Source organism: Gymnogyps californianus, chromosome 4 (assembly GCF_018139145.2).
Source record: "Gymnogyps californianus isolate 813 chromosome 4, ASM1813914v2, whole genome shotgun sequence".
In the NCBI taxonomy this organism is placed as follows: Eukaryota; Metazoa; Chordata; class Aves; order Accipitriformes; family Cathartidae; genus Gymnogyps; species Gymnogyps californianus.
In genome coordinates, this window is record NC_059474.1 from 3220098 (window position 1) to 3245255 (window position 25158).

General features: G+C 46.7%; 1 protein-coding gene across 2 annotated transcripts in view; it reads right to left on the reverse strand.

Moving 5' to 3' along the window:
- PTPRA (protein tyrosine phosphatase receptor type A) overlaps nt 1–25158 on the reverse strand; it is a 131114-nt gene that overhangs the window by 95190 nt on the left and 10766 nt on the right. For both annotated transcript variants that reach the window (XM_050895857.1, XM_050895858.1), the window contains exon 2: nt 7735–7872. In XM_050895857.1, the coding sequence (XP_050751814.1) occupies nt 7735–7752 (18 nt within the window). In that variant the 5' untranslated portion in view covers nt 7753–7872. The remainder of the gene's footprint in view (nt 1–7734; nt 7873–25158) is intronic.

Consider the following 25158-nt stretch of genomic DNA (forward strand, 5'->3'; position numbering starts at 1 on the left):
GCCCCTCATGATGTAGCACCTGACAAACCCGCTGGTTTTTGAAGTCCTGTCTTTATAAAGCGGTCTGTCATCTCGATGAAGCTCTCTCCATTCAGTATTTCCAGGTAACACCAATACCAGCTTTTAGCTCTAAATGCTTTTCTACGAAGCATAGAGAAGGTTAAAAGCGACACTTTCACTCATACTGATATTTTCCAATTAAAATTAGCAGATGACAGTGACCCAAATAGACCGTGCTGGAGAAGGGGTTCTCCAAAATGAAAATACCAACGTTTTTGATGCCCCCAAGCAATACCATAAGCTGTTAGCAACTCACTTTTATCTCTGTGGTAACCTGCCGGCTTAGATCCCTTCTCTGTTTCATCTTCACTTTCTCCCCAGGAAGAACAATCATTTCCACATCAATCCCTCCTCCTTCCTCACTTAAGGTCTTTTATAAATTATATAGAGGATTTCATTTTCTGGGCTATTTCCTTGAAAGTCATCAAGCTGGGCTTTTTCTCCTGCTGCTGGCAGTTGCGCTCCAGCTGCGATGCCGGTTGTTTGCCGAGGACACCGCAAGGCTCAGCCCAAGAGGAAGACCAACCTCCCAGAAAGGTTTCAAGGGTGAAGCTGAACGCCGGCCATTCTCTAAGGGCTCGGCACTTAACGAGAAATACCTCCCTCATTAGTATGCTGAGCTACATTAGTTCTGCCGCTTACAGCGCTAAAGCATTAAAGCGGGGCTGAATCTTCAATTTCACAGTTTGCAACGCGATGCATTAGATACTCGCCGGTCTCCAGGCATGGGGCACTGATGGCATTTACACAGCGTTTTAGATGTGTGAGGTGCTGCCGGTAAATCTGCTAATTCCTGTAAAAGAGGCAGCGCGTGCCTCCGAGTGAACAGAGATGAAGTCATCTGTACGTACAATAGGGGTTAATGCGGCAGAGAGGCGAAACAACTGCCCAGCATCACACGTGAGGCTTTGGTAATACCATGACCTCAACCGAGGAGTTGGCATCATCCTACAAATCAAATATGGATTACCTAAGAAGCAAATTTACACTGCAGACTTTCCATCAAGCCTGGGAAGTCTTATGATCTCTCCACTCAGTCTCCCTGCTACTCAATTTTCACAGAACTTGCAAGATTTGAAGACTCTGAAGTTTCTCAAACGTGGCTGAAATCGCTCAGTGGCTCAAAAGGCTACTTGGGATGGAGGGGCTGATAAATGCAGACTGTGTCATGTTACTGCTCTCCTATCTTTACGAAATTAAGCTTAAGAACACAGCACTTTACTCATTGTTATATGAAAACTACGAATGACATTGTCATTGCTGCAGTTGCACCCGTACCTATCAAATATTAGCATTTTAGCTATTTTTTGCACTAAGAACTCTTTGTCCCTGTTGAAAACAATGTTCCCCAATGAACACTAGCAATACATTAGCCCTGATGATCAGATCAGAGTAAGACCAATCAAGGCTAGGGAATACTTCTTGTATTCAAAGTTCAAGCAAAAAGGCGTCGGGGATAGCAAAAGGCTCCTAGATACTCAAACAAGGACTTGCAGTAGGATTCTTCAATGCATCTGTAGCATTATGGCTTTAGAGGCTTTAGAGGCATTGCGCAGATTAATCAAACAGAATAATGATCTTATAGTGAAGTGTTGAGCTGGAATTAAAGAGATGAATGTTTGGGTCTCAGCTCTAGAAGTTCTCACCCTTGGGGAAGTCATATCAACTCCTGCATCTCGCCTCTCCTTTCTACAAAGCCTCCTTTGAATTACTGATTGCAGAACCTGAGCGAAGATGCCAGAGGGAAAGACCATTCCAAAGACTTTTTTTAATTATTTTTTTTTCCTTAATACCCGCTATGAGGCACTGTCTTGTTTTATTCATGATTCTTTGAAGAAAGATCTTCCATGTCAAGGGAATAAAAACAAGTGTGCGTTATCTCTTTAATAATATCACGTGATTCTACTGGTGAAGTACAATTCTGAACAAATACTCACATGAACATACCAAAAAACGCGCAGCGCAATTTCACGTAATAACGCGTTTGATGGTACTTTGTTATAACATGTTTGTAGACCCAAAGGTTAGGTCAGGCAAAATTCTGAAGTTAGTGGGGCACTTCTTGGCCTAAATTCACACAGGCGCAGAAGGACACAGCAAGAAATACTGTCCCATACAGTTCTGTGTATTTTGTGATCTCCCATTGCTACATCCCTAAAGACTTTGGTTCTTCTAGAGTTAAAGCAAGGCTCTTTTTTTTGTTTCTCAAGCTCACATCATAGGAAGCAAGACATTTAACCATCATGATGGATTTCTAATTCTGTTACTCCACACCAGCTCACCTGTAAACCCCTCAGTGTCCAACACCTGGCATTTGTAAGAATTCAGTCACATCCCAATTCCTCTGTAAACCAAAGAGATATCCAAGACTTTTTGGAATGTGGCTTTTTCTGAAGGCTCTTTGGAAAAGTTCATTAAGTTCAAAGTCAGGCTAGCACCCTCACTATTGCCCAAAACACAAAATGCACGCCAGATTTTGGTGAGGATGAAAAGAAAGGGGAAAGTACGTGGGTGGAAGAAGAGCAACGAAGTTCGGTCACTTGTCAAAATGCTTTTTTAATTGTTTTTTAATCTAAAACCAAAACTTACATTGAATCCAAATTTGTGCTGTGCGGTTTAAAGAGCAAGGGTAGGCTTCCTTCACCACGAAAGGGCACACAGAGCACGCAGCCAAGTGACAGAAAGAATAATTTGCAAAGAGAAGATAACGGTGTTTTGGTGGTGACATCTGTGTCATCCATAACCCAAAAGTCGTCATCGTCCGACACCAGCAACAAGTGACAGTCACAACCGAGACACTAAAGACCACAGCAACCAAACCTTCCTCCCCACACTCAGTCTCAAATTGCACTGGGAGGCCTCAGAAATCCCACAAGATTTCAACCAATCTCCAGTTGCCTTGAAAGCGTAATTAACTTCAATTGTCTTTTGATTTTATCTCCATTTTCTCAGGTTCTGGGCTATTTGGGAAAGCACTCCGTGTACATACATGTGGGTAGGCACACCGGTGCTTGTACCTACTTGTCTGGAGTTACCAACTTCCCCGTCTATCTGCTTTTCTTAGGGCCTCCTTGGAGAAGAAAACTTAGGGATGAAGTCTAACCTTTGGGAAGTTCTCCTTCTTATCCCGTACAGTCACCGATAAAAAGATTTCTGCTCCCACTGCACCTTGCTGATATGGATGAGCTCAAACCAAGGGAGCATTCATGCTCAGCTTGGCTCTGCTAGTCTCAGCTCTCCACTTCCCCCAATGATTTCTGACAAATTGCTCTCACAGGGATTTCAAAAAAAGATGCTGACCTGGCCCTTGCAGTAAGGAAGAGATTTTCTTCCCTTCTCCACAGAAATTTTAAAGTTTCCTGAAAAACAGAAGGACAGGATTCGGAGAAAGCGATGGAGAACGTATACAGGAAAAAGACGGAGGAAAGTCTGACCCAGGCTAAAGACTAACTGACACTCCAGGCTACATCCACAGCTCTGTCCGTTTTCCATTTATTCTTCTGAAGTTCCCCGGCAGCAGTTGGGGCAGCAGAAACCAAATCTCCAAATATTACTGCTGTCTGCATACGTGAGCACGTAACTCGCCTTCCAGGAACTGCAGCAAGCGAGTTCCCCCTCCTCCCTCTGTGTCTTGCCATACGTTGTGAGCCTCTAAATCTCCACGTGATGGGGAACTGAGAATATTTTGGGGGAATTTAAAGGCAAATAATAATGATCAGTGTTACTTCCACTGCAGCAGCGCTTATGGATTCCTACTGAAGAAATCAATGCTGGATCTAGTCAGAGATTACTTATTTATTCCCTCCTCTCCCTTTCTGCCCAAAATGAGATTTACCAGAAAAAAATAGTTTCTAGTCAATTGAGGGTCTCGGTGAGTCACAGGCAGGCAGGTGACCTACACTACCATTCTCTCTTACGGCCCATGAGGCAATGCGAGCAGCAAGACTACACATCAGGGAGGGCAAACATGGAAGAGGAACGTCAGCTTTAAGAAAAATGAATGATCCTGCAGGGTAGGTTCAGCACTAGTTTGATTCAGAAAAATAGACTGGGTGTAGCCAATGGGTTGGAGAATTCCATTCAAAAAAATAGAGAGTTGTTTCACTCCCAAAAAACTTTCCTATTCAGTGGAAAATTCAGCTTGCTACAAAGTCAGATGGAAGTTTCTGAGCCAGGCGAGGCAGGGGTTCACCTATACACCCAAACGAGAAAGGGCAAGAACAAGGCATCCAAACACGCAGCCCTGCCAAAACCTCAGTGGTTTTATCATCTAGAGTTCAAATCAAGACCTCCCGTCCTGCTGTTCGCACTGCATGCGGAAGAGTTTCCAAGAAACGTCTCTTGGCAGTAATCCCAAAAACGCAGCTTCCGACCCGCTGCTGGGAGCGGAGCTGCTGCACGTGGCAGCAGCTTCTCTGCAGGCTTTGAAAGCTGAATTTCCTACGAAGCTGCCCCCATGCCACATCCTTTACTGCTAGCATAGCACTGAAACAGCACAGCGTTTTCGAACAATGCCCTCGATTTCTCTAAACACAACTGTTTACGCAAGCCTAAGGCTTGCCTAAGGCAAGCCTGGTGGCCTAAGGCTCGGGGAGAAGATGAGCCCGCCCTTGTTCTCATTGCAAGTTTTGCACGTCATCACGGACACTTCCCCCCTACCCTTCCTGTAAACCTGTTGGGATCATGAAAATAATTATGGTGGAAAAACCTGGGCTAACCCAACCACGGCTCGGTGAAACTGTCCTATCCAGTAGGGTAAGCTGGGACGGACACCGAAGCCCTGGAAGATCAGGTAGTCACGAGCCAGTGCGATCATCCCTGGCTAGGAAAGGCAGGATTCAAGGTCAGGCTGGACGGGGCTCTGAGCAACCTGATCTAGTGGAAGATGTCCCTGCTCATTGCAGGGGGGTTGGACTAGATGACCTTTAAAGGTCCCTTCCAACCCAAACCAGTCTATGATTCTATGATTCCCACTTGTCCTCTTTGGGAGAGGTGGCACGTGTTTGCTCGTGGGCCTGTTTCTACCTCCCACTCTCCTTCCCCTCCTCCAGTAACATAGTGTTTTCAGTTCAGCCAGTTTTGATTTGAGACTACCACGACCTCTACTCAGAAGTGCCACCAGACCTGGGAGCACTAGGGTGTCTGGGATCCCAAGGTTTCCAATTACACATGCAGAACCTTTTAGGATGTAATCGAGGTTTCAGATCTAAACTTTGAAGTCGTCTTACCTGTGCTCTGCAAATGCAAGCTCCCTGGTCTGCCAGCATTATACCCCGTGCTAAGTCTGAGCTAGAATAAATGTGTGACATTGCTGAAATGACTGACAAAAAGAGGACAGGAACTTGTGACAAATGAATGTGACCAGTGAAAACGCCGGTCACAGAAACGTGAAAGCCCAGAAATCTAGCGATACATCTGAGTGGACGGCTTTGTATAGACTTCATGCATTAGTTTTCTCCCACATAATCCAAATCTGAATGCTTTGGACCTGTGACATGAATCAATAAGTGATGTATAATGAAACACTTTAAAAAGCAACCCATAAAAGCATAAAAGGGTGCTCAGGCCCTTCCAGCTGACATCGGCTATTTCATAACCCCAGTTTTAGAAAGAAAAACCACCTAGTCCAAAACGCCTTTCCAGTAGCCCACAAGAATCAAGAGGCTCACAGTATGACAGACACCTCCGGCACCCCAGCGTCCAGCTCTGCATCTTGCCTAGCAGCCCACACTACCTGAAATAGCAGAACAAGTCCCATGACCTTAGCTGTGGACCTTGTTGCCGTATTCCAAAAGGATTTTGCTGCGTCAAGAAAGTGCTGTTGGACTATTTCACTCCAGCCGACAGAGTCACATCCACATCTGGCTTCATCATGCAAGACAAACCACTCTCACACAAGCAATTCTGTTGAGACCGTTTACGCTGGCCAGTGAAACCGGACAGCACTGGCCACAGCAAAGCATCAGCCCACGGCCGCTCCTCTTCATGTGAGTTCAGGTGCATGCTGCCGATCCGAGCAGCTTTAGGATTCCAGCTGGCCACTGAATTGCCGGCTTCCAAGCCCAAACAGCTAAGAAGCCTTGACAGGCACATCCAGAGCACAGGCTTTTTTGAGAAAGCTACTGCCTGAGTGCAGGTAGCATCTTTGTCCTACATATTCACTGGATAGGACCTGTGTTATTTTGGCAGATATTTGAACATCTTCATCAGTCTCTTGCTTCTCTAAAAAGGCTTTTCTTACACAAGCAAAAACCGAATAATAAACGGAGTTTAGGCTATTAACGTTTATGGTATGCACCATAGGCAAATTTCTTCCGTATCTCTGACTTTAGTCTCATTGAACTTAACCCTTTTCTGGGATCAGCTATGGAGAAGGCATGCACCAAAGACAAAGCCCTTCTTCTAGGACAGCTGGCCACTTCTCAGTAAATTAGTGGGATTCATTCAGCTGTTGACCTCAGTAGGAGTCTTCCCCAAATCAAAGAGTGAGCCAAGCAGAGTAAAAAATACACGTAGCAAAACACAACATGAAATTCAGTTAAGTACATACACACACACACACAAAGAGATCTGAAACGCATTGCTAAGTATCACACAAATTCAAAGGGAAGCATTTAGTCATCCATCAAAGTTATGATTGACTTCAGTTTGGCACAGAGGTATCACACCAGGTTTGCAAAAAGTTCAAAGAATTTTTATATGAAACCATAAATTAGTCAAGTTTGTGAAGCACGCAGTGTCAGCAGGGCCCTATGTGCAAGCTTTAAGGAAATATCAAACCACATATACAAATTTCATCTCCAGACAGGGTGAATCTGTGAAAGTCACAGCAACAAGAAATGCTTTAAAAAAAGACCTTGTTTATAAAAATCACCCGGTTGCACATGCACATCTCAATTTGCTACTCTAGCAATACCATCCTAGCATCAAATCCATTATGGTTGGAATGAGTCCTCTGAAATACCGAACAAGAAATCTTACAGTAAGATTTTTATTTTTTTTAACAGCATTCCTCAAACTTTTCCTGAAGGCAGACCATGGGAAGCACTTTGACCAGAACAACTGCCCACAAACTCCCTGCTGGATGTTGTTTTTCAATTCACTAACACCCTGAGTAATGTTCCTTCTTACTCCATAACCTTCTTTCTTACTCTGTGACCTTCCTTTCCTCAAAAAGACTCTGGGTTTTTTCTTTCCCCCTCCTTAATAAATCACTCATGCCAGAATTATGCGCTCATCTGTGCCAAGGTAATAGCAGAGGTCAGTGTACTTCCACCTAATACTGGTTTGTATAACCAAGAAAAGACAAGCCTTAAGAAAAGCCCTCCTCAAAGTAGTGCAAATATTGATACCCAAACTCTTCATGCCTTGCAACACAAACTAGAAGTTTCAAAAATGAAAGATTCTTTCAAGTAAATAAAGAGAAAATACTGGATTCATGAAAGTTTGCATCAAAACAAAGGCAATCCCCTAGTCTAAGAAGACCACGCTCATTAAGATGAAACAGGGGAACGATGGAGCGCAGGTTTCACCATGTAGATGTTGTAAGACTGAAAGATATAAATCCATGAGAAAGCTGTACACTCAGCATCTCCGAAGGCTGCTGTTCTCCTGCGCAGGCTACAGCAGTTCTAGCTTCTTACCCCAAACATCTCATTAATGTTTCTACTGTACCTTAAAAGGGACGCTCATTCAACTTTTCACCTCCCCAACGTGACGGTCAAAGCTTTTTCCGATTAATATCAAACCGGGACGACGATGGGTAGTACACAATCAATCCTTATTAAGGCTGACGATTATTCTCGATGCGCCCTGTAAGACAGAAACACCCAGTTAATGCCTTGTGCCAAGACGAGCGAGTCGTTTCACACAGATCAGCCATCTTAAGCAAACTGCCTTTTTCCTGCCCCAGCTGCTTGAATTTTGTTGTGGATGAGTGGGACCGTCCCCTATAACTGAGGTTGTTCCAGCCACTAACATAGTCTCCACATAAAATAAGTTTATCGAAGTATTACAAGCCCAGCTGGAGGTACACCCGCCTGCAGAAGGCATGGAGACAGTCGAGAAGAAGACTGAAGACCATAGCTCAGGCCATTTAGGGAGTAACTCAAGGCTACGCAGTCTGCTAATACACCAGGAGCCTAATGAACAGAAGAAAATTAGTCTTAAACTGTTCTGTTTTGCAGAGAGGACAACAAGGAACATACGCCACTTGGCCTGAAGCTGGAAAGATCTCCATTTGTGCCGGATTTTACATCCAAATCTAGACCGCTGCCTTAAAAACAACCTTATTTTCTCTTTTCTAGAGAAGGCAAGGTTTGCGTGCAGGAGCAGGGCACTTGTTAGGCCAGACAGCATCAGTGGAAAAAGGGGACAAACCTTTCAACTGCACAAACCCTTCTGGAGGCCTGACACAGGGGAAGGTGCCTTCAAAGCTATGCTCTGCTAACGAAACTGGCTCCGAGCTGGAATTAGGCATGTATCAGTTAGACCATCTACAGGAGCGGATAGGTGGCTCTTCTGGAGTTGTGGGTATGTTAGTAAGGAGGAGAGGAAAACAATAACTATTTCATCAAGTTGGGGGAGAGACAAGTGAATTATTCCCTTGGCAACCAGCTTAATGGGACCTGGTTATTTTCTCAATTATTCAGTTATATGTGTTCAGTTTCTCAGTTACTTTCTATAGCACTCCTTCCAGTTTTAGATTTAATTTTCAACCAAAGCTCGTCACGCTTTCCACATGCCGCACAACACATAAACAGGCAAGATGCATTTTTATAAGGTAAGGCAAGTCTCAAATAGCTAAAACCACCTATGCTGTTAGAACATCTTGGCAAAATTCAATGTCCTCCTCAACCGTAGCAAGTGAAAAGCTGATGCTCTGTTATAACGCTTTATTAGAGCATTAAAGCCCTCTCATATAGAGAGTAAGCTGCTGTGCACCGCACCCAAACCACCCACCAGCACCCAGGCAGCAAAGCCGGCAGCAGAATGGATGCCTGAGAGCTCCAACAGCAGCTCCCAGGTTTGCCCCTGAGCATCTTGGTGTAGCTGACGGAGACTGCCAGGCTGCAGAGCACCGCTGAAAGAACCAATATCCCCGCTCCAACGCAACGTATTGCAATGACAGCTTTTACATTTGCATTTGATAAATGGGACGATCAATTTATTTATTTAAATTTGTTGTAGAAAGGAGATATATTATGCAGACACAGGGAAGAAGAAGCAGCAGAGCATCTTCTCCCTCGTGGTGCAGCAATGCTCTCCGGACGCCCACTCTGTCACTTTGCATTCCCCAACAAATAACCCAGGCTTGCTCACGGCAATGTGGATTCCTGATCCGGCTTTGTAGCAAAACAGGCTCCCTCTAATTATCCCTCAGCCTGACGACATCTAAATGGTGGAACAGGAATACGTCAGAGACTCAAAATGAGAGAGTGTGAAAACAAGACCGTCTCCTTTCTCCATTCACACCGCAGGTCCCAAGCACACGAGGACACGCTCCTGCCTGAGTCATTCCCAGCAACGCTTCGCAGCCCGGCAGCAACCACAGATATTTCCCACGCAAGTGATTTTTTTGAAAAATTATTTAAAATGAGAGGATAGCAAGAGTAACTTTGGGACTGCAAGGAGCAACGGTGTGATTAGAAGGATCAGTCATGTCTATAGAGTCTTATTAGAAGTAATTTATATGCAAGTAAAACAAATATCCCCCACTTTTCTAGGAAAATGCCAAATTCCATACTGATTTACATGCTTTACAATCTCATTGACTTCAGAGGGATTGCCTCCGGTATGAATCACCAGGCTGTGGCCTCTCAGCAATACAGAGTAATCCCTTCATATTCCTCCTTTCAAAAACCCTATCATCTGACCAGGTGCTGCAGCTAAGACCCCACGAGCCAAGTCTCAGCCCTGCGGCGATGCTTCTCCTCTCCCTATTAAAGCTTGGGGAGGGGGTGAAAGGGAAATAAAAGTCTGATGATGGAAATGCCGACAAGCAAAAACCACGGCCTTGGTGAGCCCAGCGCACGTGGCTGAGCACTGGGGCAGCCGGGGGTTATTTGGGGCAGTGTGGGGAGGGAGGCATGAACCCTCCTTCAACCTGATTAAATCAAGATCCAAAAGCCATTCTGATCCGATGGCATTAAGCATTTTTGTTAGGAAAGGGAAGGGATAAATTAACTCCTAACTCGGGCCCTAATCTTTTGTCATTGTTGTCTAAATTCTCCCACTTCCTAAGATTTCAGCATTTCCTCGTGATAAAGAGGTGCTCCAGTCTGCCAGCTCATCTGCCCCTTCTCTCCAAGGCATGTGGGCAGATGCTTCCCCCAACCAGGCTCTTAAAATTACACGACCTGCTTCTTCATTTACAAACATCAGTGCAAAAGGCAACTGCTGACCCCACTCTCCATTTTAATCCCAGCTGTTATTTACAGTGCTAGTAATGCACTGGGACAGAGGCTAATAAATGTTTAATGGCCCAGTAAACACCAAGGGCTTTATCTACAGCCCATTTCAAAGCCTGATCAAATATAATAATCCTTTCCATGTCTGTCTGCCACTTCCCTGGCCTCCTGCGGGATGGGAGGAGATGCACACGGCTGCTCTATATTCAGACAAGAAAGGGGGGTTAGCTATAGGCAAAGCGGGGTTAGCTATAGGGAAAGGGGAGTTAGCTATAGGGACACGGATGTTTTCCCTGCTTCCATATCAATTTCTTGCTCCCAGAAGGGCAGGACTATGCACCAACCTGTCGGACCTCAACTTCCATATAATATAGAAATGCAGGTGGCATCTGCCTCTAGGATTCAATAAAGCAGTTACTTATAACAGGAATATCACACATAGGAAGCAGAGAATATGTGGAGGAAGTTGAGAGAAGTATCATTTACTTACAGACTGGGGTACAGGGGAAAAATACCTGCACGCTTCATGAAGTGCAGTAGGAGACCCTAAGACCAGAAATGCTGAAGCTTTTTAGAAAGAAGCTTTATTTCAAAAAATAATGGAAACAGGATCAATACTTAAGCAGTTTGTATATCGCACAACTTGCACAATGCACAGGATTGCCAAGCAGCTGAATTCTTCACATGCATCTACCCGGGCAAGTGCTGACTTCTGCCAGACCAGCCGATTCAGCGCATGGGGGAGAAAAACAGTTTTTCAGGCAGATAAACCACTTCCTCAGAGCTGAAACGGAAGATACATTTTCCCCCCCAGTTATAGCTGTGGGTCCATTACTCAATATTCCCTCCCCACGAAAGCCTTACTTATCTTCTAGACCCTGACGTCTCCAATACGATATTTTAAATGAATCATTTTGACACATTAAAGCTAAGCAGTTATGTTTTTATTATGCTATTACACATCGCCGTGACAAGCTTCCCTAAAGACGTGATGCTAACTCACAGTCCAATTATGGTTTGGTAAACTCACACGAACAAGATAAACACACCGGGAAAAGCCACGAGGACTTCAGAGGTGAGACCTCACCCCTGACGTGGGGTTGCACTGTGGCACCATCCAGCTATTCAACACACGGGCTCCAGGAGCCAGACCTGTTCCATAGTTTTCTGGACCATATTCAAGGTTTGATTTTTTTTTTTTCAGCCTCCAAGGTAGCCCCAAAATCAGGTCCTGGTACCGGTGAGGTCTTCTGATATAGCCAAGGCCAACTGTCTCCAGCAACACCACCACCTCTTGGCTCAGATGATGGGAAAGACCTGCTTCCCTGTTCGATCTGGTCAAACTGGAGGGTCCTCCAACTCCGATCCATGCAGAAGGCGAGGGATCAGGGCAGGATTATGAAAATGGAGGCTCCAGGCCAAAATAAAGGAGCCTGGAGGCAGGGCTGTCGTCAGGGCGTAGCTCACCCGTGCTGCCGTGCACCGGCCCCTTCCCTCCCCTCCATGGGATGTTTTTATTTAGCGTGGCCAGGAGACTCTTGCAGAGGATGTTTTAAAACTTGCAGAGCTGCCAAAAACGTCAAATTAGAGCACAGCGAGAGCTCATAATAAATCCACCCAAGTGAACCGCAGCACTGCTCGGCTGCCTTTTTGGGTGAAACCAAAAATCGTGACAGCAAAGATCCACCGGCAATTACACCCAAAACGCTTCCTGTCTTTGCACGAATCTTTGTTTGCTTTGGGTTTTAGTGGTAGATGGAAGAACAGACTACAATTTGTGGGAGATAGGTTATTGCTGCTAATGCAAAGAGCTTTTTTTCTTTCCCCTTAACAGATAAAGAAAGCACTAAAAATGCCACTCTGAAACAGCTTGGTCCTGCATTCACAGATGGTAGCAAAAATTAGCATATTTATTTGTGGCTTTAGTCACTTTTAAAAAGAAAAATGGATAAAGGAAGAAATGCACCTGAATTAAGACTCCCTTCCCTTTCTTTTGCAACTAATACTTCAAAACACATCAGGCAAAGAGCATTTCACAGAGCTCTAGCAAACCACCCTTAGAAAAAAATAATACATTTACCCAAGAAGGAGAATGAAAACAAGCAGAACAATAAGAGTCACAGAAGTTTGCTCCGAGGAGACATCTGGGAAGGTGAAAGGAGGAAGCAAGCGAAAGAAAACACACAGCATAAAGATACAAATTAATCAAAAACAGCAAGAGAAGAATTATTAAGCCATTTTACATTTATACAGCACTGCATACAACAAACAAGATGTGATCATATAGTGCTATACAAGTCAAAATCTAGCTGCATTTATATACACAGTCACACCCCTCCAGAGGGCTCAGCCCATCCCTGTATCTCCTGAGGACCTCAACCTCCCTGTCTCAGAATCACAGAGTTCTTGAGGTTGGCAGGGACCTCTGGAGGTCAACTGGTCCAACCCCCTGCTCAGGCAGGGCCACACAGAGCCAGTTGCCCACCACCATGTCCACACAGATTTTGAAGATCTCCAAGGAGGGAGACTCCACAGCCTCCCTGGGCAACCTGTGCCAGTGCTCGGTCACCCTCACAGTCAAAAAGTGTTTCCTCATGTTCAGAGGGAACCTCCTGTGTTTCAGTTTGTGCCCATTGCCCCTTGTCCTGTCACTGGGCACCACTGGAAAGAGCCTGGCTCCAAGTGTGGAAGTGTGGCCTCACCAGCGCTGCGTAGAGCAGAAGGATCACCTCCCTCGACCTGCTGGCAATGCTTTGTCTAACACAGCCCAGGACACCGCTGGCCGCCTTTGCCGCAAAGGCACGTTGCTGGCTCACGGTCAACCCGGTGTCCACCAGGACCCCCAGGTCCTTTCCTGCCAAGCTGCTTTCCAGCTGGGTGGCCCCCAGCACATACTGGTGCCTGGGGCTGTTCCTCCCCAGGGGCAGGACTTTGCACTTCTCCTTGTTGAACTTCATGAGGCTCATGTCGACCCATTTCTCCAGCCTGGTGAGGTCCCTCTGGATGGCAGCACGACCCTCTGGAGTACCAGCCACTCTTCTCAGTCGGACACCAGTTTGGTGTCATCAGCAAACTTGCTGAGGGTGCACTCTGCCCCATCATCCAGATCTTTAATGAAGATGTTAAACAGGACTGGACCCAGTATTGACCCCTGGGGTACACCGCTAGTTACTGGCCTCCCAGTAGACTTCATGCCACTGGTCACTACCCTGTGCGCCCCATCATTCAGCCAGTTTTCAACCCACCTCACTGTCTGCTCACCCAGTCCATACATCAACAGCTTCTCTACGAGGATCTTATGCGAGACAGGGTCTAAGGCCTTACTGAAGTCCAGGTAGACAATATCCACTGCTCTCCCCTCATCTACCAGGCCAGTCATTTCATCGTAGAAGTTTCTCAAGTTGGTCAAGCAGGACTTCCCCTTGGTGAACACATGCTGAGCGCTCCTGATGATTTTCTCATCCATCAAGTGCCTGGAAATGGTTTCCCGGATAAGGTGCTCAGTCTCCTACCTGTACTTACAGTTTTGGCTCAAAAAAGCTGGAGAATCTTGCATTTATCTACTCAGTCTTCTTGAGGGATACTGCTTGATTATTGCAGTGATAGAAATTGCAGGGAAACAGCACATGCAAGAAAGAAAAATACTTGTAGGTCACTACGAAATCTGGTATCATACAGGCAAGCTCATCACCAAAGAGTTTAGTTTAGATGAACAACAACAAGTGAAAAAGGCACAGAGACCATCAGCTATATGGATGATAAATATACATCATTTTCTCCAGTAGTGAAGCCTGTCCTCACTGCAAGAAATTGCCATTTACTTCCAGCACAAATGGATTACTCAGGGACAGAGAAGCCAGTGGCAAAATTAACTCTTGGAGCCCAGCATGTCCCAGGAGATCAGATCAAACCCAGCCTGCTCTTTTCCTCCACTGCACACAGACCGGGAACCCGATGGCCTCTTTGGTTGCTTCCATCACCACAATTATTATTTTAATTTTTAGCTTCTTGATTTTGGCAGAGACTCTCTTAAAAGCCCAATCAAGAACAATTAAATGCAAGAATTAAGTGAAGTAAGGCGCCAACAAGGTTTGGTGTCTGCCCCTCTTCCTGAAGTGGGATGGAAGACTAAGTGCTCAGCATACAGGCTCCTGAGAAAGCCTACAAAGGGAGGCACCCTCAGAAGAGATCCAAAAAGCCTTTTTCTTAATAGAAACCATCTAGAACTTGCCAATAAGAAAAGCTAAATCCTGCAAGACCAGCGAGATGGAGCCCTGGCTTCAGCTCCCACTTGGGCTCAGCAGTTCAAATCCACGTCCCACATACCAGGGAGAGCAGCCTAGTCAGCTCATGGTCTTTTCTGTCCTTCCCTGATGATGCTACGATGCGAAGCAGCCAAATATGCAAGTCACTACACCAGAAAGTACATAGCGTAGTGATTAATGGACTTACCTAGGAGGGAAGTTCTGCCCACGGTCCTCTTTCTCAGAACTTTTTATGTGTTTTACGTTAGATATTCATTGGACTTGAGAAACCCACAAGCACTCACACTGCCTGCGCTGCTGAGAAGAGGGACCAGGACACAATTCCTTCCCTTTTATGTTCCACCAAAAAATCATGTGCTCCTCTGCACGGGTGCTCAGGTTTGAGCGGCAAGTAGGGACGCAGCACTTGTGCTTCAAACAGCTAGACAGTGCTGTAGGTTTCTCGCCAACGATCAAAGGAATGGGAACCTAACACCTAGACCAGAAGCGTCTCAAGGAGCTTCCAGTGTTGGCTGCCCAAAAAGCCCAGGTTCCTAGGATCACAGTTCTGATCTTTTTTTTTTTTTTTTAAAGAACATAAGTCTTCAAAAATTGTCTCTTACTCAAAGGCTAACAGCTGTATGACAGTCACATTCAGATTCAAAGTTTTATACTCATTCATGAATTCAAAAGTAAGGCTAAGCAGATGCACCATCAAGTCCAGTTTCCTTATTTCTGAGAACAAGTATCATCATCCCCAACTTCACAGACACAAGACACTCCTAGAGAAGTGACTTGTCAAACGGTGAGATGACAGAGGTAGCAACAAAAGCCCACTCACTCTACCACTGGTCTCATGCCTTGCAAAATAATTGCCTTCCCACCCAGAACTAAAGGTTACAATTACAGTGAGAATGAGCCAAGCCGGAAAGACCTATTTAAAAAAAGGGAAAAAAATGGAAAAAAGTTTTAATGAAAACATGCAAGCGATTCTAAGACAGAAAAGAGGCCCATTTTTGCATTGCACCTTGTTTGCTCATGCTTTGTCTCTGTTGCCAACCACAAATTAAATACTTCAGTTAAAACTTTGCTCATCTGGTACCTTTAATACTTAGTCACTAGAAACTGAACATCTGTTTTGCTTTGAGGCTTTCAGCAGTGACTCAATGTTATCTACAGTGTTGGACCGCTGAAGATTAGTATTCCTGAGGTTTTCTCCCCCTTCCCCTAGCAACAGGGCTGCTTGCTTTCAGGAGGAGGAATCCGCCTACAAAATTGTGTTACAAAATCGTTAAAGTTTGACACAAGTTGAGGAGGAAACGCAGGACCAGAGAAATTTAATCCTCAGCTGGAAACAAACCGGCTGCGATCGGTACCAGCGCATACCTGTGCCCCATAGCTCTCTAGGATCGATACACCATTGCAGGGTGACGCAGGGCTTTCAGACTCGGGAGCAGCAGCAATCTCCTGCTGTGTTTACAGTAAGCACGATAAACACGCTGCAATTAAAATGACTCCAGTAGCCCTCTCAGCATGTGCATCCTCCCGAGCCTGAAAGCAATTCCAAAGCAATTCCTGCGATTTAACCTCTGCTGGCTTCAGGCACGGCAGATAGCTCAGCACCACATATCTTCATCAGCAGTGAAGTACCCGAGGTAGACGCAGAGCTCGAGAAAGAGGATGCAGCAGCAGGAAATATCCCTGCACCGAGGGACCCAATTAACTTGCTGATATAAGACACCAGCATCCTATTAACACGGTAGACGCTGTGCATGCACAAAGGCATGCCACGCCTGGGAAAAGGACTTCAAGGAGAAAATATATGCTGCGTGTATGTGCAAAGGAAGAGCCTGGACACGGTCATCGTCTTGTCCTGCTGTAAGGGAAGGGATCTGTGCAATATCCAAGTCAGCCGACGAACCGATCGTTATCAGCCATTTCCCCCCCATTTGTGTAGGGCCGATCCCGCGGCTCATTCAGTGAATGAGTATTTTCCCGGGAAGAGCGTTAGACATAAAGCAAATCCATAGAGCTCTCCCTTACCTCGCCAAACGGCAGCTGTAAAACAGACCCACGTGTCTGAAAGGCGGATACTCAGGCACAGGTCGGCTTTACGGGGTTTCGCCGCCGCCCACATCAGACGTGGGCACACCGCACTCGAAGGGTTTTACAATCCACTTCACCCTCACATACAGATAAGGGCACTGCCATTGAGGATGCAGATATTAACCCGCTGGGGGATAGAGGTCCAAAGGGAAATCCGGGGAAACCTCTTCTCCCGGCTCCCACCTGAGCGCTTTAACCTCCAAAAGGTTTTTCCCTCCTTCAGTAAAATCTTAAAAATTAGTGTGCGTAGTTACAGCCTGAGACTGTCCGAATGAGCACGACAGACCACATCTAAGAGCCATTTAATTCAATGCCTCCAACAGCAACCAGCAGCAGGTCTAGGAAGCAAGGTCAGACCTGCACCAACACGTACCGTTTTCTCCCCAGAACACTTCCCAGTCTCCAGCACGGACTGGTTCTGCCCAGGGATCTTTGCACTTTCCTTCCATGAGTTTATCCAGTCACCTTTTTGATCCATGTAAGTTTTTAAGCATCCTAAGGCAAGTAGCAGCATAGCTTAACACATGGGGTGGAAGTGTTTACAAACACCTACAGCATGCAGAAGGAGGACGTGCTACCAGGAGAGTACCATCAACTCCAAAAATTACAATGCTACCAGAAGAGTACCACCAACTCCAAAAATTATGATACCCACAGCTCACAAAGCTCCACTGAGTTCTCACCCCAAAGTTTTTACAGCGTTAATATAGACCACAACAAACAAGCATTGCCATGCCAGTCTTAAAGATTCAAACTGCGCTCCTCATTAGTACCTCTGCGGGCACAGAAGCAGAAGAACTGGTTTGGAAAGAGAAAAGGAAAGAAAATACAGATGACTCCGATAACATGTCTAATTAATAAAGCATAAACTAGACAGGCTGGTTCAGTCTGCGTGTCCCATCTGCTTTGACTTCAGTCGGGATGGTTCCCATCTCCACAAGCGCCAGTCTCCATACAGATATTCCCGCGTGCTGACAAGCCGAAGATGTGCCTTCAGCACCCCGGCACATATGCTCTTCTACAGCTCTATCGCACGTCCTTGCGTTCTTCTCTTAGGAAGAAGGGACGAACAACGAAAAATATGAGTGCCTAGTATGCAAAGGGTGGTCCTGAGACACCAAGGCCGTACCCCAAGGACTAAACACAAGAGTTTGGTATGAGTTTGCCTTAACTTCGTAGTCACCGGTCCTCCATGGCCTCTAGATAGGTACTTATCTACCTTTAAAGCCTTAACCTCATAACAGCTAACGTTTTTTATTCTGTTGCACTTTAAGTGACTTTGCAATCGACTTGTGTGAAGTTCTATAGTGTAAATGCTGATTTATAAAGATTTATTTGTGGAGGGACTAGGTATAGCTCCCGAAGGTCATCAGTTAGAGTTATGATACTAGAAGTTCAGGTTCAGACAAGGTCTGGATTCTCTGCATGTTTCTGGTCCTCCTTTTGGAAACAATAAGCAGAGAAGACACATACCGTAGAGTCCCAACAACAGGAAACATCCAGACACTCTTGCAAACATGCACCCTAGCCCTAAAAGCTTCAACAAAAGGAAAAAGGGAGTAACAAAAGCAAAGGGAGCATCTCCATCGCTCCGCAGGAGGTCAGCGGCAGAGCCAAGGACAGGACGTGGGAGATGGGGAAGCATATCAAGTGCCTGTGGCACCTCGACAAAGCAACCTCTGTGACTTAAAATGAAACGGAGAAGAGGTCAGTAGGAGGTGCAGCCAGCATAACGCAGGGATTTCAGCCAGCGTGCCATGAAAAACGCACATGAGTTCAGAAAGCGGCAGGTCTTTACATAAAGTACCATTCCTGCTCCCCCAGGGAAAGAGGAGGAGGGGGAAGATGGTTGTATCCCATTTCTAGTTTTTAAGAGGATTTCTCCTAAGGTATTAAATCTGTGAGGATTTTTGAGACTTAGCAGCCGGGGACAGCCAGCAGAGAGCATAAGGAGCAGAAAACTTGCCCCTTTCAAACCGAGGCAACCTCGCAGAGCGCTTTTTCCTCTTTCTCCGTAGTTTAGCACACTGGAAATACCCGCTTCGTAACAGGCAGCGGGACGGAGGCAAGAGCTGTTCCTACAGCCACGCACAGGCCTCCAGAACAACAGGAAACCGGTGGTCAAGCGGTGCCGATAGTCCTGGTGCTTTCACTGCACTAACGCTCAATTGAGCGCAGGCTGACTCATTCACCCCAGTTAAAAACCCAAACACCAACACGAGTCAGTCTGCTGGAGCTGGTAGTTCATTTTTTTTTTTTTTTTCAGGTTTCATTGCTACAGGTGGATTTCATGAAAATGGAAACCTTTCAAGGAGGTTAAATCCTTCAGAGGCAGAGAGGGGGCTACAGTCAATTCCAGGCAAGCTTCTCTTGTATCACTTCATGCATGCCCAGAGTGGCTGTTGGCTCCTGCTCCTGCACAAACCAGCAGGAATCAGACCCTGAAAAGACAGTCTATTATATTCTTCATGCAGCTCAAGGGAAGAGGAATGGGACTGAATAAGCAACGTCCTATTGGGAAAGTCCACGCCACACCTACGATTACATACAAGGAAGAAATCAGCCTCGCGTTCAAGCCAGCCAAACAGGGAATGCCAAACCTTTATTAAAGGAAAACCTTGAGTAACTCGGATGCAAACAAGCTCATATCCACCTGGGATGCCAAGCCCCTTTCACTGTCTTCGTACTAAAGAGCTATTTTCATAAAGGTCTGATCTGCAGCCGGGGCTGGCTAGAGGAAGGACTGGGGAGGATCTGCCATGGCAGAAGCATCCCTAGCCCAAGCCACTGAGCTCCAGCCGTGACCTCCCGCAGCACTGGGGACATCCAACCACTGTGCTTCGCTCCAGCCCAGCTCCCGTCTCCACACCCCTCAAAATTCAACAGCATTGAACAGCGGAGAGCTGCTGTTTGTAAATCACGGTTGCTACACCGAGGATCGTCATACATCGCAACTGCAATGTCAAAGGAACAACAAAGCGGTGATGGCGAAATCCTACGGCACAGATCGGTTCTCCAGACTTCTCTCTTAAAGCTAAACGCAGACGGTGCACGTGGGTGGCTGGAACTTCGTCCTAAGAAGGTCAACCAACACAGGAAGCCTCGGCTGTACTCGAATAGTCACGATTTCGGGCAATCTACTTAAAAGCAAGCAGTTTTCCTCCAGAAACAGACAACAAGTTTCCAGTAGCATCCTGGAAGCCTTTCTTCTGACAAGGAACTGGTTACCTAGGAATGGAGCACAAAATAAAAGGCAGAAGAGAAGTTTAACTGGAACTTGCTGACTACGCTGAGATGGTACGGGGGGGGCAGGGGAGATTGGGGCAGCAGCCAGGGCTTTGGAATAGGCACAGAAACAAGTTTCCACAGGAGCATGTTTCTTTAAAAAGTCAGATGTATTAGATCATCTTGTCCCCTAGAGTATGTTGTTTCCTAATGTTTTGCCCAGACCAATTTCAAATGTCAAAAGCAATGGTTCGGTTTGTTGGTTTTGTTTTTTTTTTTAACTACCTTGAGTCCCCACAGAGCCAGGCAAGGATGAGAATTTTAGACTCTGTTCTGTCTTTCACATTACAAATGCAATTACCGCTGCAGCCTGATTACAGCATCTCCTGTCATACAGATTCTGCAAGAGGCTGAAAGAACAGCTTGCCTTTCAAAAGGAGTTAGAAAAATTCAGACGAGTCCTTCAGTGCTCAGCGGTCACGTGCCAATGAAATTTAAGAAAAACATGTGCGGTCTCGAGGGAAGAGCATCCCTTAGAGAAAGTTATTTGTACTGTCTTCAAAAAAGGACATGATGAAAAGCCCTTGCAAAGTACTTACCCTGAAATACGGACTACTCTCAAAATAGTCTTGCTTTTCAATCCTTTCATCCAGTTAATGAAGAAAACTCTTCACTACAAGAAGGAGATTTTTAGATGCATGTGACAGTTTGGGCATGGACAGTCTTGCCCTACCTGTTTGCAAGAGATGTAGGATCGAGCGAAGTAATGGATCACAGGACTAGTGTTAAGGTTAGTTTGACTCCTCTTCCTGGACACAAGGGGAGTGAGCATCTTGGATTTAGCTCTTGGATAACTGTAAGTGGAAATTAGCACTACAAGCTGGAAACATCTGGCTATAGATAGTTAAACAAGATAGTGTCGTCAGGTCACATCTGTTTTCCACATTTTCATTTCAGCCTACTGAAAGGCGAGAGTCAGGCAGTCGGGGCACCGGCCGGAGTTGGGAGAAGTTCTGCGGTGGGTTACTCGGGGTCCTCCGAGCCGGATGATCACACAGGCCACTGCCACCAGGCGAGAGCTCCCTTCTCCTCCACCTCCCCACCCCAGGCATTCCCACAGCGGCCCGTGCCAGGCTCTGCGTCAGCCACAGCCGGCCAACTCGCCTTGCTAACCTGCCAAAACATCAGCCGGGACAGGGTGCCATGCTTGGGAGAGCGGTTTTACGCCAAGGTAAGCAAGCTGAGCTGCCTTACTCGATCGTCAGGTGTGGTCCAACACGTGCAGAAAAGAGGGAACAGAAAAATAAACTCTCCAAAACACCACCACCTACATCTTACATCAGCTCACCTCTGCCGCATAACAACTCATCAGCTCTTCACACCTTAATTGCCTTTCAACACCGGGGCGATAGCCCTCCCTGCTCAACCACGTACTAACTAATGAGCCAACGCTGCTGTGCCTGAGCCCCAGCGAACACCCAATTTGGACGAGACAGGGCCTGACCCCCAGTTATTAAGCAGCAAGTGGGAATATTAAGTGCAAATATTAATGGTGAAATAGGCACAGCTGGCTTCAAGGTTAAAGGGACGTTATAGGACGGGACTAAACCGCTGAGTTCAGCTAATAGCACATGCCTGGCTATCAAAGATGACAAGGTTTAGCAGCTTATTATTAATAATGAATCGTCTGCAGGATGTTTTCTGCTAGGAAAAAGCAAAAGTGTTGCTTTTTCAGCTGCCTATTACCTAAAGTGAGCTGAATGAGCCCCACTTCAGAGGGAATAAATCCATTTCGGATCAGGCAGTGGGCAACTCGAGTGGGAAGCAGTCAGCATCGTTAGACACATCATATGTATTCTCCAAGCAAGAGACTTCATGCTTAGAGTATTTCAAAAACCGGCACTTCTCAACAAGCATGGAAGCACCAACTCCTCCTTTTATTTCACATCTCTCCCCTTTTCCCTGGGAGCAGCAGGCAGCCTGCTATGACACAACAGGAATACCCCAGTCCCTCCCTGGGCACAAAATCCATGAGCAAGGCAGGCATCGATAAATGGGAGTAGGATGGCAAGTGAAGGAAAGTTCATGGAAGAGAGCTCACAGAAGACAGGAATATTAAAGAGTTTCAACTCCTCTGTCTGAAGCCAGGAAAGACTTAACAAATAGGCATCTTTGCGCCTGAAGCTGCTAAGAAACAACCCTGCCCAGAGGAAAGAAAAACTACAAGTGGAAGAATTAAGTGGGCAAGTGCTTGCCATAGGTGTGATTTTGTCAACAGAGACAATTTATGGAACAAGTTCGTAAAAGCAAAGGAGGACGGGGGAAAGAAGGGCAGCGCAGGTACTGCCAGACTTTCTGCCTGCAGGCACCTTATTCCAAGATTGTCTTTCGGGTCTTGGCCGTGGAGATGGAGGGGCAGGGTCCAAGAACCACTCACAGTGGGGAGGTGAAAATGGCTTCTCGGTGTCTCGCTCCTGTACTGCAGGACGGATCTGTGGCGAGATTTTGGCGTGACCCAGCACTGCCGGTCTCGGCAGCCCTTGCCTGCTTGCTGTGGGCAGGGCAGAGGGCGAGGTGGACCTCCTGCTGCCGCCTGCGCTGGGGCCTGCTTCTGCAGCACCGCAACCACACGCACGTTGGACTGCTCCAGCCTGGGCTGATCAGAGGAGCGAGCATGCAAGGACGTCGCTGAGAAGCACAGCAGCAAAGCCTGGGAGCTATCCTGCACGAAGCCAAACGCTGCACAAAGACCGAAATAAGCCAAGCTTCCGAGGTGCCTGTTCAACATCGCTGGGCTCTGAGCAAAGAGAAAATTCAGCAAGGAGGTTTTTCTGAAGTCATCATTTTTTGTGGCTTCCAAAATTTATACCTGTACAAGCTCAGTGTCTCCAGCTGGCACATCGGCAGTCCTGGAATTCAAGACACTGTGATGCTGTGTGCCAGGGCACAGTGCAGAAGGGAGGGTTTGGCAGCTGGGGGACAGGAAGGAAGGAGGAGACAACCCAAAAAACAAGCCATGAATTTAGCTCCAGAATAGGATGGACCAAACCTGTGCTGAGAAATAAATTCAAGTGGCTCTTACCAGCAAGAACAGAATTAAGCACCACATACATATTCAGTTCCTCTCCCCCATATCATTGCTTCCCAATGTTCCCCAGACCTCTCACTTCTCCCCAGAGGTAGATCCAAGTGCCGCTGCAACCCAGGCACAGCTCAGAGCTGGTATTTGGGGTCAGATCCAGGATGGAAGAGACTTCGAGAATGTCTGAAGGGAGAATGTAGTTCAAATGCTTTGAAAGCTTTGGAGCATTTCATTCAATGTTTTGACTGCTTCAAAGTAAAACTAGGTCCCAGCTTCCAATAATATATGAAGTAAAACCATCAGCAATGAGAAAAATTGATTCTAACGTAACATCCAACACTATCGTCTGACAGGGTCATTTGTAATCGCACATCAAGTGACCACAGATAAATTGGGGTAGTCAGAGATGCTTGAGAACTGGCTGAAGAACATTGAAGAGCTACAACAGGGTCACTGGAAGAGCCTCATTCAAGAGGGACACAAAATACCTTCATATCTTTGACAAAAGCCACTGTTATCTGAGAGCTGGTCCAAAGATGGAAGTTGGTAGCTCAAGTCCAAATGATGGGCTTGTGCCACGGCAGCCGTCAGAGGCCAGGCTGCCTGCCAAGGCTTGATGCAGCAGCAGCTCTCCAAAAGTCTCCAAAAAACCCACCAAACTGAATGAACCCAGTGGCTGAACTTTGATTCCCCCCAGACCAGAGCCTGCAGCACCTTTGGAGGGCAGCGGAAGGGAAGTCTATGGCCCTGCTGCTCATGGTGCATTTGCTCAGCCCCTGAAACGAGGCTTCAACCCTACAGCCAAGTTTGGCACTTTCATCTTTAAAAAAACAATTCTCCAATTCCTCGTCATGCCAGACAGACATGCATGCTGAAGAATCACAGCTGAAAGCAAACCCACGAGCGCAGCTCAGCATCTGCTCCCATCCTCAACCCTCTGGCATCCCTCTTCCCAAGGGCCAGGGTGGGGAGCAGGGCAGACCCTTGGCTGTTGGGAAGGGGCTGCCGATGGCATCGCTCTAATAAGATCTTGGGGGAAACGCATCCTTCACCTCACATAAAACAGTCCCGCAGCCTGCTTCTCATGCTGGAAACCCACCGGGCCTGGCACGCCGTCAGCACGACCTGGACCCCAGGGGCAAATTGCTGCCAGTCCTTTGGATCAAAGGGCAGGAGAAAAAACCCTCTTACACTGCCGCAGCCTGAAGCCCATCTCCCCTGTACCGGAGGCTTTGCCACATCACCGATTTTCATCATCGGAGATGCTGGTGCAGGGAAATAGAGAGGCAGGAACGTCTCAGGCTGCAGGGAGATCAGAATTGAAAAGAGGCTTTTTTTAAAAACCTTTTATGCTGCTTTACCCCGGTCTCAAACTACGGGAGGGACACAGAGGACTGAGCTCTGGATGCCGGACGCTCACTCGGGAGGCTAACCTCTTCAAGCGTCAAGTCAAAGCATCCCAAAGGAGCTGAGCTGCAATTTGTCACCTGAACAGCAAAATAATCCTCCTGCAAATGCCCTGCACCAACAGGCCAGTCCTGTTAGGGAAGACAAAGCTCAAGCGATGCTTTAAAAGATCTGTAACTATTACTGTAACAGGCAAAATGGAAAAAAAAGGTGGAAGCAGCAGCCTTCTTCCTTCTCCCAGGCTTGGAATCTGCTGCCGGCAGGGTTTCTGGCAGGGCTGGGAGCCTGCCTGCACTCCGGTGTCGGAGGGGAGACACCGCACGCTGCCACGACCATCTGGGGGGCTGGAAACAGCTGAAGTGACACAGAAAGTGTTGGCTGGAGGATGGGACTGGTCACAGCCGCGATGAGCATGGCAGAGGTATCCCAAGACGAACTTTCCGCGCCGGACTGCAAACTGGGGAAAAATGTCCATGTCCCCATGCAAGCTGGCTGCTGTGCTACCGCCCGTGTCCTTCGTTCGTTAATTACTAGCATTTCTGTAACTACATCACCTTAATGAAGCGTCAGAGGGAGAAAAATCCAACACCAAATATAAAGAGACCATCTCAGCTGGCCAGCAATA